Source organism: Balaenoptera physalus (assembly GCF_965194825.1).
Source record: "Balaenoptera physalus genome assembly, chromosome: 11".
Taxonomy (NCBI): Eukaryota; Metazoa; Chordata; class Mammalia; order Artiodactyla; family Balaenopteridae; genus Balaenoptera; species Balaenoptera physalus.
Window position 1 is genome coordinate 69,508,270 of NC_138896.1, and position 16,787 is coordinate 69,525,056.

The following is a 16,787-nucleotide window of genomic DNA, read 5'->3' on the forward strand; positions in this document are numbered from 1 at the left end:
GCTGCTATGAACATTCACGTACTAGCATTTGATTATGTTTTCATTTGCGGGGTGGGGTATATATCTAGGACTGGAATCACAGGGTAATATGATAATTCTATGTTTAGTTTGGTTTTTTTTAGGAATTGTCAAACTGCTTTCCAAATCTGATATGTATCATTACACATTCACAACAGGAACGTTAAGAGTTCCAATTTCTCCACATCCTCACCAACACATATTATTTCCTTAAAAAAAAAAAATTATAGCCATCTTAGTAGGTGTAAAGTGGTATCTCAGTGTAGTTTTGATTTGCATTTCCTTCATAACTAATGATATTGAGTACCTTTTCATGTGTTTGTTGAGCATTTGTATATCTTTGGAGAAATGTGTCTTCAAGTGCTTTGTCCATTTTTAAATTGGGTTGTTTGCCTCTTTGTTGTTGAGATGTAGGCACTTTTTATATTTTCTGGACACTAGACCCTTAACAGATACATGATTTGCAAATATTTTCTCTTTTTCTATAGGCTGTCTTTTCACTTTATTGGTAATGTCTTTTTGACACACCAATGTTTTAAATTTTAATGAAGTCCAATGTATCTATTTTTTTCATTTGTTACTCTTGCTTTTGGTGTCATATCTAAGGTTTCATTCCAAATCAAAGGTCATAAAGATTTACCTCTATTTTTCTTCTAAGAATTTTATTGTTTTAGCTCTTATATTTACATTATTGATTCATTTGATTTAATTTTTATAAATGAAGAGCGGAAGAGGTCCAACTTCATTCTTTTGCATGTGGATATACAGTTGTCCCAGCACCACTTGTTGAAGAGAATATTCTTTCTCCATTCCATGGTCTTGGCACCTTTGTTGAAAATCAGTTGGCAATAGGTGTAGAAGTTTATTTCTAGACTCTCAATTATAGTCCATTGATCTATATGTTTATTCTTATGCCAGGATAAACTGGCATAAATTACTGTAGCTTTGCAGTAAGTTATGAAATTGGGAAGGTGAAGTCCTCCAAAGTTGCTTTGTTGTTGCTGTTGCTGTTTCGATTGTTTTGACTATTCAGCGTCCCTTGCAATTTCATATGAATCTGAGGATCAGTTTTTCCATTTCTGCAAAATGCCACTGGAATTTTGACAGGGATTGCATTAAATCTTTAGATAGCTTTGGGCAATACTGCCATCTCAACAATTTAAGTCTTCCAATACATGGACATGTGCCGTCCTTCCATTTATTTAGATCTTCTTTAATTTCTTTCAACAGTGCTTTGTAGTTAGGGTGTACAAATCTCTCACCTCCTTACATTTATTCCTAGGTATTTTATTCTTTATGCTATTATAAGTAGAACTGTTTTCTTAATTTCCTTTTCGGATTGTTCACTGCTGGTGTATAAAAACATAACTGATTTTGTGCACTGATTTTGTTTCCTAAAACTTTGTTAAATTTGTTTATTAGCCCTAGCAGGGTTTTTGTGAATTCTTCAGGGTTTTCTGTATATAGGATCATGTCATCTGTGAATAGAGATAGTTTTACTTCTTTCTTTCCAATTTGGATTACTTTTATTTCCTTTTCTTCCCTGATTGCTCTGGCTAGAACTTTCAGTATAGTGCTGAATAGCAGTGGTGAAAGTGGGTATTCTTGTCTTGTTTTTGACCTTAGAGGGAAAGCTTTTAGTCTTTTACCACTGAGTATGATACTACCTCTGTGAGGTTTCACATATGCCCTTTAACACGTTGAGGAAGTTTCTCATTATTTGTACTTTTTTGCGTGTTTTTGTTATGAACGGGCGTTGGATTTTGTCAAATGCTTTTTCTGTGTTAATTGAGATGATATTTTTTTTTTCTCTCATTCTGTTAATGTTGTGTATTACACTGGTTGATTTTCTTTTATTGAACCATGCTTGCATTCTTTGGATAAATCCCAGTTGACAACAGAGAACAATCTTTTTAATGTGCTGTTGAATTCAGTTTGCTAGTATTTTGTTGTGAGTTTTGCATTTGTATTCATAAGGGATACTGACTTGCAGTTTCCTTGTGGTGTCTGTCTGGCTTTGCTATCACGGTAATACTGGTTTCACAATATAAATTAGAAAATGTTCCCTCCTCTTCTATTTTTAGGAAGAGTTTGAGAAGGACTGATGTTAATTTTTCTTGAAACGTTTGGTAGAAATCACCAGTGAAGCCACCTGGTCCTGGATGTTTTCTGTTGGGAGGTTTTTGATTTCTGATTCAATCTCTTTATTTTTTAAAAGATCTTTTCAGATTTTCTATTTCTTCTTGAGTCAGTCTTGGGTAATTTATGTGTTTCTAGAAATTTTTCCATTTTACCTAGGTTATTTAATTTATTGGTGGACATTGCTCATAGTTTTCTCTTATAATCTTTTTTTATTTCTGTAAAGTTGGTAGTAATAAACACTTTCACCTGATTTTAGTTATTTGTATCTTTTCTTTTTAATCAGTGTTGCTAGAGGTTTCTCAACTTTGTTGATCTTTTCAAAGAACCAACTTTTGCTTTCAGCATGCCATATATATATATATATATATATATATATATATATATATATATATATATATATATATGGCATGCTGAAAGCATGGATGTGTATATATCTCCAACTAGCCCACACTTGATCAGGGTCTCTCTTACTATCTTCCATCACCCACTGCCCACCCAGCAACCCAGGATGAGGCCTCAGTCATGTCCTCCAATCAGAATCTGCTACGTCCAGCTTTACGGGTTTCTTCTCATGCCACTTGTGCCTGCAAAGAGCATTATCTGGGTTTCTTGCAGTTGGGTACAGTATAATGTCCTTCCCTGCGACACCTCAGAAGACAAAGGCAAATAGCAGATGATGTCAGAGGTAGGAGAGGAGTAGCTATGGCCCTTAATGCCATGTATGAAACCTCATTCTGTAGGTACTCGCCCCATCCTCCTCCTACTCACCATGCCTTGGGGTGGGGGGCAGGTAATGGTGGTGAGAGTGAATTCTAGCTTCTCATTCCCTAGAACCAGCCCCCAACCCACTGCTGTCATGTACTGAGAGGCAGCTAAAAATGCCTTCTAAGTACTCTGTTCTGACCCATCCCCAGCCAAGGCTTCCTCCCCAGAGCAGGCCACTTCTGAGGCATCTAGACTAAGATCTGATTCTAGTCACAGAGTAGTTGCAAGTATCTGGGCTACAGAAGAACACAGCATTATCTCCCTACTACACGGTTCAAGTGACATCACCTTAAGTCACTTGAGGGGCTTCACAGCAAGTGAATGTATTAAAGATTCTGACTTCACATCTATTTCCCCGAAGTTTATTTGGCCTGAAGGTATGGAAACATCCAATCTGCTACCCTTACACTCTTAAATTAATAAAGACTTAAATTACCATTTTTGATGACATTTTTATTTCTATTTTTCATCACATATTCTAGTCTGTTCTTGGTTCACTTGGAGATGGTAGTGAACTTGGAGAACGAAGGAGAAATTCATGTCTCGCCTCTGTCTGTTACTTGACACTTTTCCTTTCCAAAAATCATGTGTAGTTTCTGGGCTTTCTGGCTGTGACTATATGCCCTGTTGTGCTGCTTTGTCACTTGGAACAAAAACAGTAGAAATAGTTTGCACAATTTTTATTATGAAGACATGACCAGAACATGTAGGAACATATAACTGTGCTTCTTCTACGGTTATTAGTCCAGATCATTGTTTTTAACCAAAACTGAAGATGTAAAATCCTAGAACTCACTGATCTATTTTAGTAGGTCACAGGAAGCAAACTATAGAAACCACAATCAACCAAAAGCATCGCTGTTGAAAAATCAGCAAGAGTTTATCTTCTAAAGGTGTCAACTGAACAAATCCAACTGACGATGTCAAGGGGGCATCCTCAAAGTTCCCTCAGGTTGTTGATAAACCTTTCCTATCTCCTTGCCCCAGCAGCATTCTCTCCAGCCATGCTTTTCCCCATGTTTTCATTTGGTTGAGTAATGCCATCCATGGAGGGGCAGAGAGGTTCTTGGAACACATCTAACTTTCAGCTTCAATGGTCTAACCCCCAACTCAGCTGCTGACCTTCAGAGTATGAATAAACAAGAATCTTAAACTTCTCATGGCCAGTGTTGGTCTGGTTCTTCCCTCTTCGTTCAGGGAGCATGAAATATTTTTTTTTTAAATAAATGTATTTATTTATTTATTTATTTTTGGTTGCATTGGGTCTTCGTTGCTGCACATGGGCTTTCTCTAGTTGCAGCGAGCGGGGGCTACTCTTCATTGCAGAGCACGGGCTCTAGGCACGCGGGCTCCGTAGTTATGGCTTGCGGGCTCTAGAGCACAGGCTCAGTCGTTGTGGTGCACAGGCTTAGTTGCTCCATGGCATGTGGGATCTTCCCGGACCAGGGATAGAACCCGTGTCCCCTGCATTGGCAGGCGGACTCTTAACCACTGTGCCACCAGGGAAGTCCCGAACTATTTTTATTTCATTGGTTTACAGAAGAATTGAGCACCTCTTCATCGTTGGCCCAGGTCACCTTGAGATGACCACGGCCATGCCTTCTATGTGACCCTGCTTAGTCAGCAGTCACACTAGAGACAGGAGACTGGTGGTGTATTTTCCCCGAAGTCTGCTCAAAGGTCATACTCCTTTGCCAGACTGAGAATTTCAGAAACCATGAACCCAGTACCAACAAGTAGATGTGGGGTTCTCAAGCTCAAGGAAAAGTATCTTTCCTAATTCTTTCCACGTGCATAAAGAATTCTAAGGTGTACTTACTTCAGTTTCCAGTTTTATGACTGTCTACGTGGACCATGTGAAAACAAAGTGACAAGAAAAAAAATGTTTGACTCAATAGCTGTGTGGGTATTTGCCATTCTCCCCAGATTCACTGAGCCCTGGGAAGCTGACTTCTATGGGTTCCATCACCTAGACTCCCTGCTGCTCCCTCTTCTAGTTGGGTTCCATCACCAGGAAGCACCGGCAGGAGATCAGAGTGGGAGCAGGAGGTTAGGGTACTTTCTCATCCTGCTCTCCTGCCTGGCTTAACTTCTAGTAGTGCCTGTCTCCTTCAATCTTCAGCTATCAACAGGGCTCAGGTGATACTGTTTTTTCTTTTGACTCTTAACAGCTCCCACTTTTGCTAGCATCTCTGGGCACCTCAACACCCCTGTTGGTCCTTTTAACCCCGCCAACCCCTCTGTACACATTCTCATCCTTATCGAGTCTTCAAAATCTCAGCTGAGTGTGTCTTCTGTTCCCTGCCCTAGAGATAAGACAAAGATTTGAATCCTGGCTCTACCACTAACTACCTCTACGAATTTCTCTGTTTATAAAATTACAGAGCTGGAATCAATGATGTCTTGTACGTAGACAGAAATGTAGAGTAGTCCTAATCAGCAACAGCAAAATTCCTGGGTCTTGACCTTCCCCAACCCAGACTGACTCAAAGGAACTAGCAGCGAGATGCTGGAATCAGGAGATTCCCTAAGTGGAAGTGGACCCAGTAACGCTGGGGTGAGTATCACCCATTTTGTTATTGAAACCTCAGAAAGACCCTTCTGGTCCCTGCCCAGAGACCGCATTAGGAGATAATTGGGGAACTTTCCCTGTTCCTGTTCAAGCAAGGAATTGCTTCTAAGGAACAACCTGAGGCCCTTTTGCTTAGCACGAAAAACAGGTCTTATGCAGGATACATGGTCACAACTTATTGAAATCTAGAAAGGACACCTGAACTTCCCTGTGTTTTATTGTTATTCACTACGATCTACTGAGAGCCTACTACACACCAGGCACTGTACTAGCTGCTTTACATTTATTTAAACCTCACAGACCCCAGAGGCCTTATTATTTGTTTCATAGCTAGGGAAATCAAAGCTTAGAAATTTGCCTAGCCTACAGCATGAGATCCTTCCTTCTATATGGCCTATCCCGGAAAATGTCCCATGTGCATTTGGGAAGAACACGTATGCTATTGTTTGGTAGAGTTGTGTATATACATCTGTTAAATCTGGTTGGTTCATTGTGTTGTTCAAGTGCTCTATTTCCTTACTTCTATATGGTTGTTTTATCCATTACTGAAAGTGGGGTATTGAAGTTGCCAATGATTACTGTACAACTGTCTTTAGTTGTCAGTTTTGGTTTCATATATTTTGATGATCTGTCATTAGGTGTAAATGTTTATAATTGTTATATCTTCTTGCTGTATGGAACCTTTTATTAATATATAGTGTCCTTCTTCATTATCTCTTGCAAACTTTTTGGACTTAATGTCTATTTTGTCTGATATTAGCATAGCTACCTCTGCTCTCTTTTGGTTAAGATTTGCACGGAATATCCTTCACTGTCAATCTATTTTTGTCTTTGGATCTAAAGTCTCTTATTGACAGTGTATAGTTAGACCATGTTTTTGTTTTGTCAATTCATTCTATCATTCTCTATCTTTTGATTGGAGGGTTTAATCCACTTACATTTCAAGTAGTTACTGATAAGGAAGAACTTCATTCTGTCATTTTGCTATTTGTTTTCTATGTGCCTTATAGCTTTTTTGTCCTTCATTTCCTGCATTACTGTCTTTGTGATTAGTTGATTTTTTTTTGTAGTGGAATGTTTATATTGTTTTTTATTTTCTTTTGTATATGTTCTATAGGTATTTTCTTTGTGGGTACAATGAGGGTCATATTTAATCTCCCAAAGTTTTAATTTAAATATATAGCTTAACTTCAATAACATACAAAAACTCTTTTATCTGGGAATGTCCTAATTTCTCCCTCACTCTTGAAGGATAGTTTTGCCGGTTATAGGAAGAACATTTATCTTATTGAGAATCCCTTGTATTTGACAATTTGCTTCTCTCCTGCTGCTTTCAAGATCCTCTCTGTGTCCTTCCCTTTTGAAAGTCTGATTATAATGTGTCCTGGTGTGGGTTTGAATTTATCTTACTTGGAGTTCATTGAGCTTCTTGGATGTTTATATTAATGTTTGTCTTCAAATTTGGGAAGTTTTCAGATACTATTTCTTTAATTATTCTCTCTGCCCCTTTCTCTCTCTCTTTTCTCCTGGGACTCCCGCAAGTCCCTTAAGCTCTGCTCATTTTTCTTCAATCTTTTCTTTCTGTTCCTCAGACTCAACAACTTCCATTGTTCTATTTTCAAGTTTGTTGATTCTTTCTCCTGCCTGTTCACATCTACCTTTGAATCCCTTTACTGAATTCTGCATTTCAGTTATTGTATTTTTCAGTTCCAGAATTTATTTTTGGCTTCTATTTTGGTTTTCTATCTCTTTATTGATATCTGCATTTTGATCATACATGGTTTTCTTGATTTTCTCCACATCTCCCTTTAAGTCTTTGAGAATCTTTAAATCTTTATCTAATAAATCTGCCATCACATCTTTTTCAGGAACAGTTTCTGTTGATTTATTTTTTCCCTTTGAAGGGACCATACTTTCCTGCTCGACATTTGAATCTAATAACATGATAACTCTGGAAATCAGATTCTCCCCCTTCTCCAGGGTTTTCTGCTTTTCTTATATAATTGTTTTTTGTTTGTTTGTTTTTGTTTTGATTGCTATAATCTCTCTCTGTGCCAAGCATCAGCCTGAAGTGTGAACTTAAGGTCTTCTCAGGAGGTCGTTTCTGAGCCTGTGCTTTTCCGTGGGTATGTGTGGTCACTTTCTAATTTTCCCTGGAAATGCACCTGCTTTTGAAGGTCCCAGTCTTTAATGTGTGGCTTCCAAAAAAAGGAAAAAGAGAAAAATGAAAGGGAGAAAAATAAAGGGCATTGGCTCTTTAAATCCCCTGAAAGTCACTTCAGCCAGAGGGGTAGGGGCTTGCAACAATGGGGGGAAATGCAACAACAATGGCTGCCCTTCTCTTTGTCTGCACTTCTAACATTAGAAGTAGTCATCAGTGATCAGAGCACAGATCCCTGATATTTGGAGGACAGGGTTCAATTTGCACCCACCCTGGCTCCTGCAAGCTATGTGCAAGCTGCTCCAGGAACATGTGCACAGCTGCCTGCCAAGGTGCCTGGGGTGGGGGATGGGTGGCTGCTGCTACTGTGCTAAGAGCTGAAATTGGCCAAAGTTTACTGCAATTGGTCATCCAAGCCTTCCCCTAAAAGTTGCAGACACTCAATAGACTCCAGAGTTCTTGGACTTCCTGGTGGCGCAGTGGTTAAGAATCCGCCTGCCAATGTAGGGGACACGGGTTCGAGCCCACAAGCCACGGAGCAACTAAGCCCGTGTGCCACAACTACTGAGCCTGTGCTCTAGAGCCCGTGAGCCACAACTACTAGAGCCCGTGAGCCACCACTACTGGAGCCCGTGAGCCACAACTACTGAAGCCCGCACGCCTAGAGCCTGTGCTCCGCAACAAGAGAAGCCACTGCAATGAGAAGCCCACGCACTGCAAGGAAGAGTGGCCCCCATTCCCCACAACTAGAGAAAGTCCGCCCACAGCAGCGAAGACCCAACCAAAAATAAATTAATTAATTAAAAAGAAAATAGACTCCAGAGTTCCAAAAGAGTTAGATCAGAGTAGAATTGTTGTCTAGGTGAGGAGAGGGATTGCTGGTACTTCCTACTCCACCATCTTCCGAGAATCTCAATGGTGTTTTCCTTTAGCAAAACTTCTTTCTGAGGAGTGGAACCTATAACAGCTAAGCACCTTCTTACTAAGGACATCTCTGACACAAGAGACCACTTAGCCTTCCCTTTTCATTAAGAAGCTGTATCTAAATAACATTTCTAACGAAGTCCCAAATCCTTGATGCCACTGAAATCAGTGCATATGGTCACACAAAACGTAATTATATTTCCTCCACCATCACCAACAGCCCCCATTAGCATTTATCTTCTTGGGAAATGAAATTCTGATGTGCTCGTTTCATGCAAATTATTACTGGCAGAAGAGAGTGGAAGATTTCCAGATATAGAGACCCACAAGATAAAAAAGCCCAGAGCTGTTGGACCCAGGAGCAGACAGAGGGTGTGCCTAACTTACCCTCAAGGTTGCATAAGCAAGATTTCAAAATTAATTCTACTCTGGAGACTTCAACCTAGTATACAATGTTCCTGGCTGGAAAAGAAGAACTATATCATTCTGTTTTTCAAATCTTTACCATTACTTGCCCTTGTATCTCCGCCTTCTCTTTCTGCAGGAAACTTTATTTCCTACTTCTGCACACCAAGTTTCTACCTCCAGATCTGTTTGGTTCAGTTGCTGAGAAGCCTGACACACCAGTGCCACTTGGAAGAAGCCATCTACCGGTGAGTTGGGGGTGCTTTTTCTGTCACTTTATGAACCAAAGGCTCGAAGCACCTCAGTGCTAGAGATGCAGGGACTGGGAGCACCCTGGGGGTCTCCACAGCCCAGGAACTTGGGAGATGATCAAGACAGGAGAAACGGGTGGAGGGCAGCATCTGTACCAGGAATGTCAGAGAGACCCCAGTGGCAGTGAGGAAGCGCAAAGCGGAGATCCCCCTCAGGGCTCAGGTGGTAGGACAGAGTGGGCTAAAAGAAGACAATTAAGAAAGTAGGACAATCAGGTTTCTCAACTACTGCTCCTCTCACTCTGCCCCTCCCAGCCGCCAAGGATTGTGAAGAGCTGGAGCTTTCTACCTCAGATTTTCCCCCCTCTAGTCCATATATGCGACAGTCCAGGCCCTGTACCAAAATGCACCTCTTGCCTCAATTCAGAGGCTGAAGTGAGGGATTCACTTTTCTGGGAGGCAGCTTTTAACCAATTCTGGATGCTGTGTCTTGACACTTGAAAGTGACACATTAACCAGCGCCCTTCAGCTCCCTTGCTACGTGTCGGCTGTGGTAGGAGCTAGGTGTGTGTACTGGGGTGACATGGGAATAGGTAATAAAAAGGAGAAGGTGGCTGGCACTTGAGAGGCCAGGGCAGGTGAAGAGCAAAGCATAGGAAACACACGGTGGATGTGGCTGGGGCAGTTCACCCACAATCTGAATCACCAGAGTGAGGGTCTGGGCTGTATATTTCTGACTGACAGGCTTCCTGTGTGATACTGAAAGCCAGCATTTCAGAATCACTGATCCAGTCCACACTTTCCTGTACAGATGAGGAGACTAACCTACAGAACAGCCCAGAGGGCTTGCTGCAGCTAAAAGGCTGTGTGCAACGATCTCCAATATTTTAGTCTTTATAAGATCTCCCACTGGATTACCTGGGAGTCTAGTCCACAGGGTAGCCCTTTGTTTCTCAGAAGCTTGTAGCCTGCTAGTTCGCTGTTATTCACTTTTTCAATTGATATTTATTTAGCAGCTTCTATGTGCTAGGCTGGGTTCTAGGGCACCAAGATAGCTCATTGCAAAACAAATCTCTCTGCCCTCATGGAGCTTATCTTCTGGCAGAAATGTCTCTGAGTGTGTGTGTGCGTGTGTGTGTGTGTGTGTGTGTGCTTGTGTATGTATGGGCGGGGCACGCTTGTACGGGCAAGTGTGTGCATTTTAAGGCTAAAATGCCAAAGAAGTTCTGTTCAAGGCATGGAAGAATAACTAGAAAATCTGTTACTTGTTCTTCTACATTCCTCTCTGCTCTCAGAGCCTGAAGATGAAAACCCCTGAGGGCCTATGAAATTGAATAGTCCAAGGTTCAAATTCCAGCTCGGCCATTACTTGCTTTGGGAGTTTGGGAAAAATCATTTAATCCACCCATGCTTCTATTTCTTCACTTGTAAGATGTATACTGATCTCACAAAACTGTTGCAAGGATTAAATTAATTAATGTATGCAAAGTATTTAGCACAGCACTTGGAGCTTAAGGAACACTCAATTAATTACTATAGTTTTAATTCTTTAGGTGGATACATTTTTTTCCCCAAGTTTGATCAGAGGTATTGTTTAGTTGCTGTTGATTTAAAGAATCTAGTTCAGTGCTGTGAAATTCAAAATCTGTAAAATGTATCAATCACAAGAGAAACTGAAGAATAAGGTATATACACAGATAAAAACAAAGTCACAGTCACTGCCAGGAAAAAATGAATATTCTTGAGAACCAATTCTAATGATGTTAGTTGTCACACTTATCACAAGTTTTGTGTATTTTGTCCATGAACATTTACTGGTGCCTCCTTTAGCCAGGAGCCATCATAAGAGCTGAAGACAGAAACATGACCTAGTCCTTGCTCTCAAGGAGCACACAATGTGTAGAAGATAATGTGCTTATTTAGAGGCACACACAGTGTTATGAGATAAGAATGATTTGACAGAGGAGGTGGGCTGGGCTTCACGGAGAAGGGGAATTTGAGCAGGATGTATTGCAGGATGAATAGGAGCTCACTAGCCATTTTAAGCAGAGGGGCAAGCATGTGCAAAACCACTAAAGCCTGAAGGAAATGATGAGTCTGGGGGAAATGGAAAAAAGATGGGTATGGCTGGAGCACAGGATCTGGGATTTGAGAAGTCATTAGAGATGAAGCTGAGAAGAAGTGAGCTTAGAAAAGCCATGATGAGTAGTCTGGGCATTGCCTTTGAGGCCCCGCCACATACAAATCATGGGGCTACTCCAGTTTTAAACTGAGAAGGGCATGATCCAATTTCAGCTTCAGAGAAGACAGACTGAATGGGAGCATGGCTAAGAATACGGCATGAACAAATGAAAAAGCTCAGCAAAGCCATAAGTGAGAAGTATAGGAGGCAAGAGAGTGGCAGTTGAAAGAGGTGCAGAGGGGATGACTCAGAGGTGTTTATGAGGGAGAATTCATAAGACTTAGTTATAATAATACAAAGGATTTCTCTGTATCAGATGCTGCACTACATCTTTGTTTCCATAGCAACTCAGCTTAGTTATTATTTTATACATGAAGAAACTGATAGTTGAAGAAGTAATTAGCCCCGAATTACACAACTGTAGTTTGGAAGCAGGATTCAAATCTAGGTCTCTTTGGCTCCCAAGGCCTGGCTCCTAATCTTCTGAAGAAGAGGGGACCCAGGACAATGTCAAATCTTACTTCTTAAGTAATGGAGTAAATGACAATAGCCAAGATAAGGAATCCACAAGTTGAAGCAACTTTCCAGGGGTGTTCAGTTTGGGGTGGGTTGAATTTGAGGTAGCTGTATGATACCCACTTTGCTCTCTGCTGTATCTCCAGTGCCTAAAATAGAGTATGGCTCCTGGCAGGTGCTCAATAAATACTGGTTAAATGAATAAATCCATGGGGAGATATGCAGTCGGCAATGGAAAATTCAACTCTGAGGTGGGACTGGAAGGCAGAGCTTTGGGAAGCATTAGCCTATAGGAAACTTAGAACCTTGAGATTAGACAACACAATTCAGGAAGAACTTTGGAGCAAGGGTAAAGAGGTAAATGGTAAAGAAGTGGGAGCCAAGGATGGTGCCTGGGACTCTTACAGTGTGGGCAGAGGGAAGAGACACCAACAAAGAAAATGAAAAAGAAGTGGTGAGTCACTTTTTCTCCTGGAAGCCAAAAGTTTTTTTTGTTTGTTTGTTTTTTAACCTTTTTTTTTTTTGGCCTTGATATTCACCGTAATATCAAGATATTTTGATCTTAGTTCCCTGACCAGGGATCGAACCCATGCCCTCAACAGTGAAAGCATGGAGTCCTAACCACTGGACAGCCAGGGAATTCCCAAGCCAAAAGTTTTAAATGGAAGAAGTCAGCAGAAGGATCAAATGCTTGATGAAAACAAAACTGAAAGCCAGCGTGTTTAAAAATTGGGTTGTCATTGCAACCCTGGCAAGAGAAGTTTTCTGATGGAGACAGAAAGTTGAGAGAGATATCAGAACACTCTGGGTGGCAGGTAACAGAAAATGCAACTCATAGTGGCTCATTATGAGCATCCCCAGAAGCCCCCAGCGGAGTCCCCTTAAATACTATCATCCAGGAATGGGTCACAGGCCTTGTGCCACTGCAGAGGAGCTAGAGAAAGCAAGTGTCCAATATGGCCAGCCTTATCATGAGAGTCAGGCTCTCTGGGAAGGCCAAGGGTGTTGGGAAATGGCTGTGCGGAGATGACTGGTGTCTGCAACCAGGAATAAGGGGAAGTGATGAACTAGCACACACGCTTTCAAGGAGATGGCTGTGAAGCAAAGACAAAGCCTAGGACGTTGCTTAAGTGGAGCAGGGACCTTGGTAAGATTGGGGATTGCAGCCGTGGTGTTGTGTGTCATCATCTAGTCCTCTTGTTTACAGGACAAAGGAAGATGGATGGCAATGATACGTTTCCCCAGTTCAGCCACGATGTGCTTTCCACATCTCATTCTCTGTTTACAATGAATATCAAGGGGAACGATGAAGAACCCACCACCAGTTATGACTATGATTACAGTGAGCCCTGCCAAAAGACCAATGTGGGACAAATTGAAGCCCGGCTTCTGCCCCCGCTCTACTCGCTGGTGTTCATCTTTGGTTTTGTGGGCAACTTGCTGGTCGTCCTCATCTTGATCAACTGCAAAAAGCTGAAAAGCATGACTGACATCTACCTGCTCAACTTGGCCATCTCTGACCTGCTGTTCCTCCTCACCATCCCATTCTGGGCTCACTATGCTGCAGACCAGTGGGTCTTTGGGAACGTGATGTGTAAATTTTTCACAGGGCTGTATCACATTGGTTATTTTGGTGGAATCTTCTTCATCATCCTCTTGACAATCGATAGGTACCTGGCTATTGTCCATGCTGTGTTTGCTTTAAAAGCCAGGACGGTCACCTTTGGGGTGGTGACAAGTGGGGTCACCTGGGTGGTGGCTGTGTTTGCCTCTCTCCCAGGAATCATCTTTATCAAATCCCAAGAAGAACATTCTGGTTATGCCTGCGCCCCTTATTTTCCACTAGGATGGAAGAATTTCCATACAATAATGAGAAGCATCTTGGGCCTGGTGCTGCCACTGCTTGTCATGATCGTCTGCTACTCGGGAATCCTAAAAACCCTGCTTCGGTGTCGCAACGAGAAGAAGAAGCACAAGGCCGTGAGGCTCATCTTCGTGATCATGATTGTCTACTTTCTCTTCTGGGCTCCCTACAACATCGTCCTTCTCCTAAGCACCTTCCAGGTATTCTTTGGCCTGAGTAACTGTAAGAACAGCAGTCAGCTGGACCAAGCAATGCAGGTGACCGAGACCCTGGGGCTGACGCACTGCTGCATCAACCCCATCATCTACGCCTTCGTCGGGGAGAAGTTCAGAAGGTATCTCTCTGTGTTTTTCCGAAAGCACATTGCCAAACACCTCTGCAAACAATGCCCAGTTTTCTACGGGGAGACAGGAGATCGAGTGAGTTCAACATACACCCCTTCCACCGGGGAGCAGGAAGTCTCGGCTGTTTTGTAGAGGAGTAGCAGTTCGCTTGTTATTTTCAAAGGGAGATAGCAAGCTATATATGATGATAAGCCTCCAGGGTTTGTTGAAGAATAGAGGACTCTAAGTCTCTAAAACAAGTGCCCAGGAACCTCAGGGTTGTGTGAACCAAGACAGACTTGTGTCATTTCTTGTAGAGCCAACATGTGCTCAGGGAATATTCCAGAACAACTGTGGGCAGAGACCTGGACTCTCCAACGAGCTCGTCGCAGTTCCTGGAAAATGTCACTTTGCCTTGTGCTTTTGCTCTTTCCCCCCTCGTCACCACTTTGCTCACTCTCTGATTCTATCAATCTCTTTAATCAGCTGGAGGTGGGGAAGAGAACGAGACAGGCACAGGTGAATGGAACAAGGGGGAGTGGGGTCAGGACCAAGGAGAAGGAGGAGGAAGTGTCAACAAGGCTGAGCCTGGACAAGGATGCAGGTAAGGGCTTCGCTCTCCCTTAGTGCCATCTCCTACTGTATTTAACTTTGGAGGCTTCCCCAGCTCATGGAGAGCTTAGGAACTGTAAGAACTTTCTGGAAGCTTTGGTTGGGTCCATGATCCCCCTTCTGCTAAGTGCATGACACATTTCTGCTTTATTATGGTTTAGCTATGACAACCACGCACCCTACATTTTAAATCTATTCAGTATCTTGCCCCATTGTTCATATGCTTCTTAGGCCTCATTCCCCTATACAAAAATTTACTAAAGGACTTCCCTGGTGGCGCAGTGGTTAAGAATCCGCCTGCCAATGCAGGGGACACGGGTTCAAGCCCTGGTCTGGGAAGATCCCACATGCCGCGGAGCAACTAAGCCCGTGCGCCACAACTACTGAGCCTGTGCTCTAGAGCCCGCGAGCCACAACTACTGAAGCCCGCGTGCCTAGAGCCTGTGCTCTGCAACAAGAGAAGCCACCGCGATGTGAAGCCCACACACTGCAACGAAGAGCAGCCCCTGCTCGCCGCAACTAGAGAAAGCCTGTATGCAGCAACAAAGACCCAACGCAGCAATAATAAAATATAAAATGAATAAATAAATCTTTTTAAAAAATTTACTAAAGTGTTTGTTTATAAAAATATGCATAATCTTTAATGAGATGAAAAAATAAAAGCCCTCACTTGAAAACGGGAGGGTTGGAGGTCGTGATTATGAGAAAGGGGTAGGCACTAGTGAGTTCCTCCATCAGGAGTGGAGGGGCAAGCTCGCAGCAGGATGTGCAGGAATGTTTCCAGAATCAGCTAAGAGCAAAAGCCAGGAAGGATGCGTCAGAACCTTAATAGGCCTCGTGTCTCTGGATCTGATGGTGTCTGTTTCCTTGTGGCTCGTCCTGCTTTCCTGCTGCCGCTGCCCACCTGTCCCCCTGCAGCCTTTATCACATAACCCTGCCTGGAGGATTACTCTACTCCAAAAGCCGGTTTGTAGAGGTCCAGGAGAGTAGCTTTGGGGAGAATGTGAAGGAACCTGTGCAACAAGAACCCCCTGTTGGGCCCGGGAGAGGGAAGACAATCGGTGAGGATACTGGGGTGTGTGCTCAGAGCAGAGAAGGGGCCTGTCTTGGAAATCAAACACCGGCCTGTAACCTCAGGGTCTATTACCAGGCAGCGCAGGCCTAGATGAGGAAGACGCTAGATAGGGTGGAAAAAAATGTCTTCCAAATTACCTTCCAGCACCTCATTTTTGCATACAGGCGAAGAGTTCAGATATACACACATTTTTTTTAATGTAAAGTAAAAATTAAATAAAAGCTGAAAACTGCAACTTGCAATTGTGGTAAAGTATCATTTTAAGAGTTACTATTATGCCATGCCTAAAAATACTGTATTAGTCATAGAGACAATTCTGGTGTTGGTGGAGCACGTGGTATGTTTGGGAGACCACCGGTTCATAAATAAATGTTGATTAGGGAGCTGGAGGTCTCTGATCTGTGGATTTACTAGCTTACGGTGATGTAGCATCTAAATAATCTCAGTCGGATCACAGTACACACTCCACAACTGTCATCTCAACTGTGTCTTTATTCTGACTTGCTACCAAAAATCTTTTTTGCCTCATTAGGAAGTCTAGGAAGTCGTGGATTTAATCCTATTTGAATGCTTCATGCTTTGCCGGTGTCCTTATTGATGCTCAAACGGTCCCCTCCTTGGCCGGTGGGAACTTCTAATTCAAGCTGACTCCTAATCAAAGCTTTTAAATCCTATTTGTAAAGGAGAGGAATTGGAGAAGCTCACTTAAATAAGCAAAGATTTTCATCTTGGCCGAGCTGAGTTAAGAATACAAATATATGTTAGTGCATTTCCTATCTGATGCAGGCAAGAAACACACGGCTCCTGGAACCTGGCAACTGGGGAGCTGGAAGTTACTAAGGTTTTACTTTCTTGCCTCATGGCTAAAGAAGGTTTCAGAAAGATGTGTGTGTGTTGCCAGGGGCGGGGAGGGGGGTTGCTTCACCTGCAGATATTTATATTATCCTAATGAATGCATTAAATTTTGTTTTGATGAT

General features: G+C 42.3%; 1 protein-coding gene across 2 annotated transcripts; it reads left to right on the top strand.

The window, feature by feature from the left end:
• Positions 1-2,556: 2,556 nt before the first annotated feature.
• LOC309638225 (C-C chemokine receptor type 2-like) lies at positions 2,557-15,713 on the top strand. Of its 2 annotated transcripts, none has more exons than XM_082413886.1 (2): positions 2,557-9,235; positions 10,534-15,713. In XM_082413886.1, the coding sequence occupies exon 2, from the start codon at positions 13,155-13,157 to the stop codon at positions 14,274-14,276; it is 1,122 nt and encodes a 373-aa protein (XP_082270012.1). In that variant the 5' UTR covers positions 2,557-9,235; positions 10,534-13,154; the 3' UTR covers positions 14,277-15,713. The 2 variants fall into 2 exon arrangements, with proteins under 2 accessions (XP_082270012.1, XP_082270013.1); XM_082413887.1 differs by having other exon boundaries at positions 13,144-15,713.
• Positions 15,714-16,787: the final 1,074 nt, after the last annotated feature.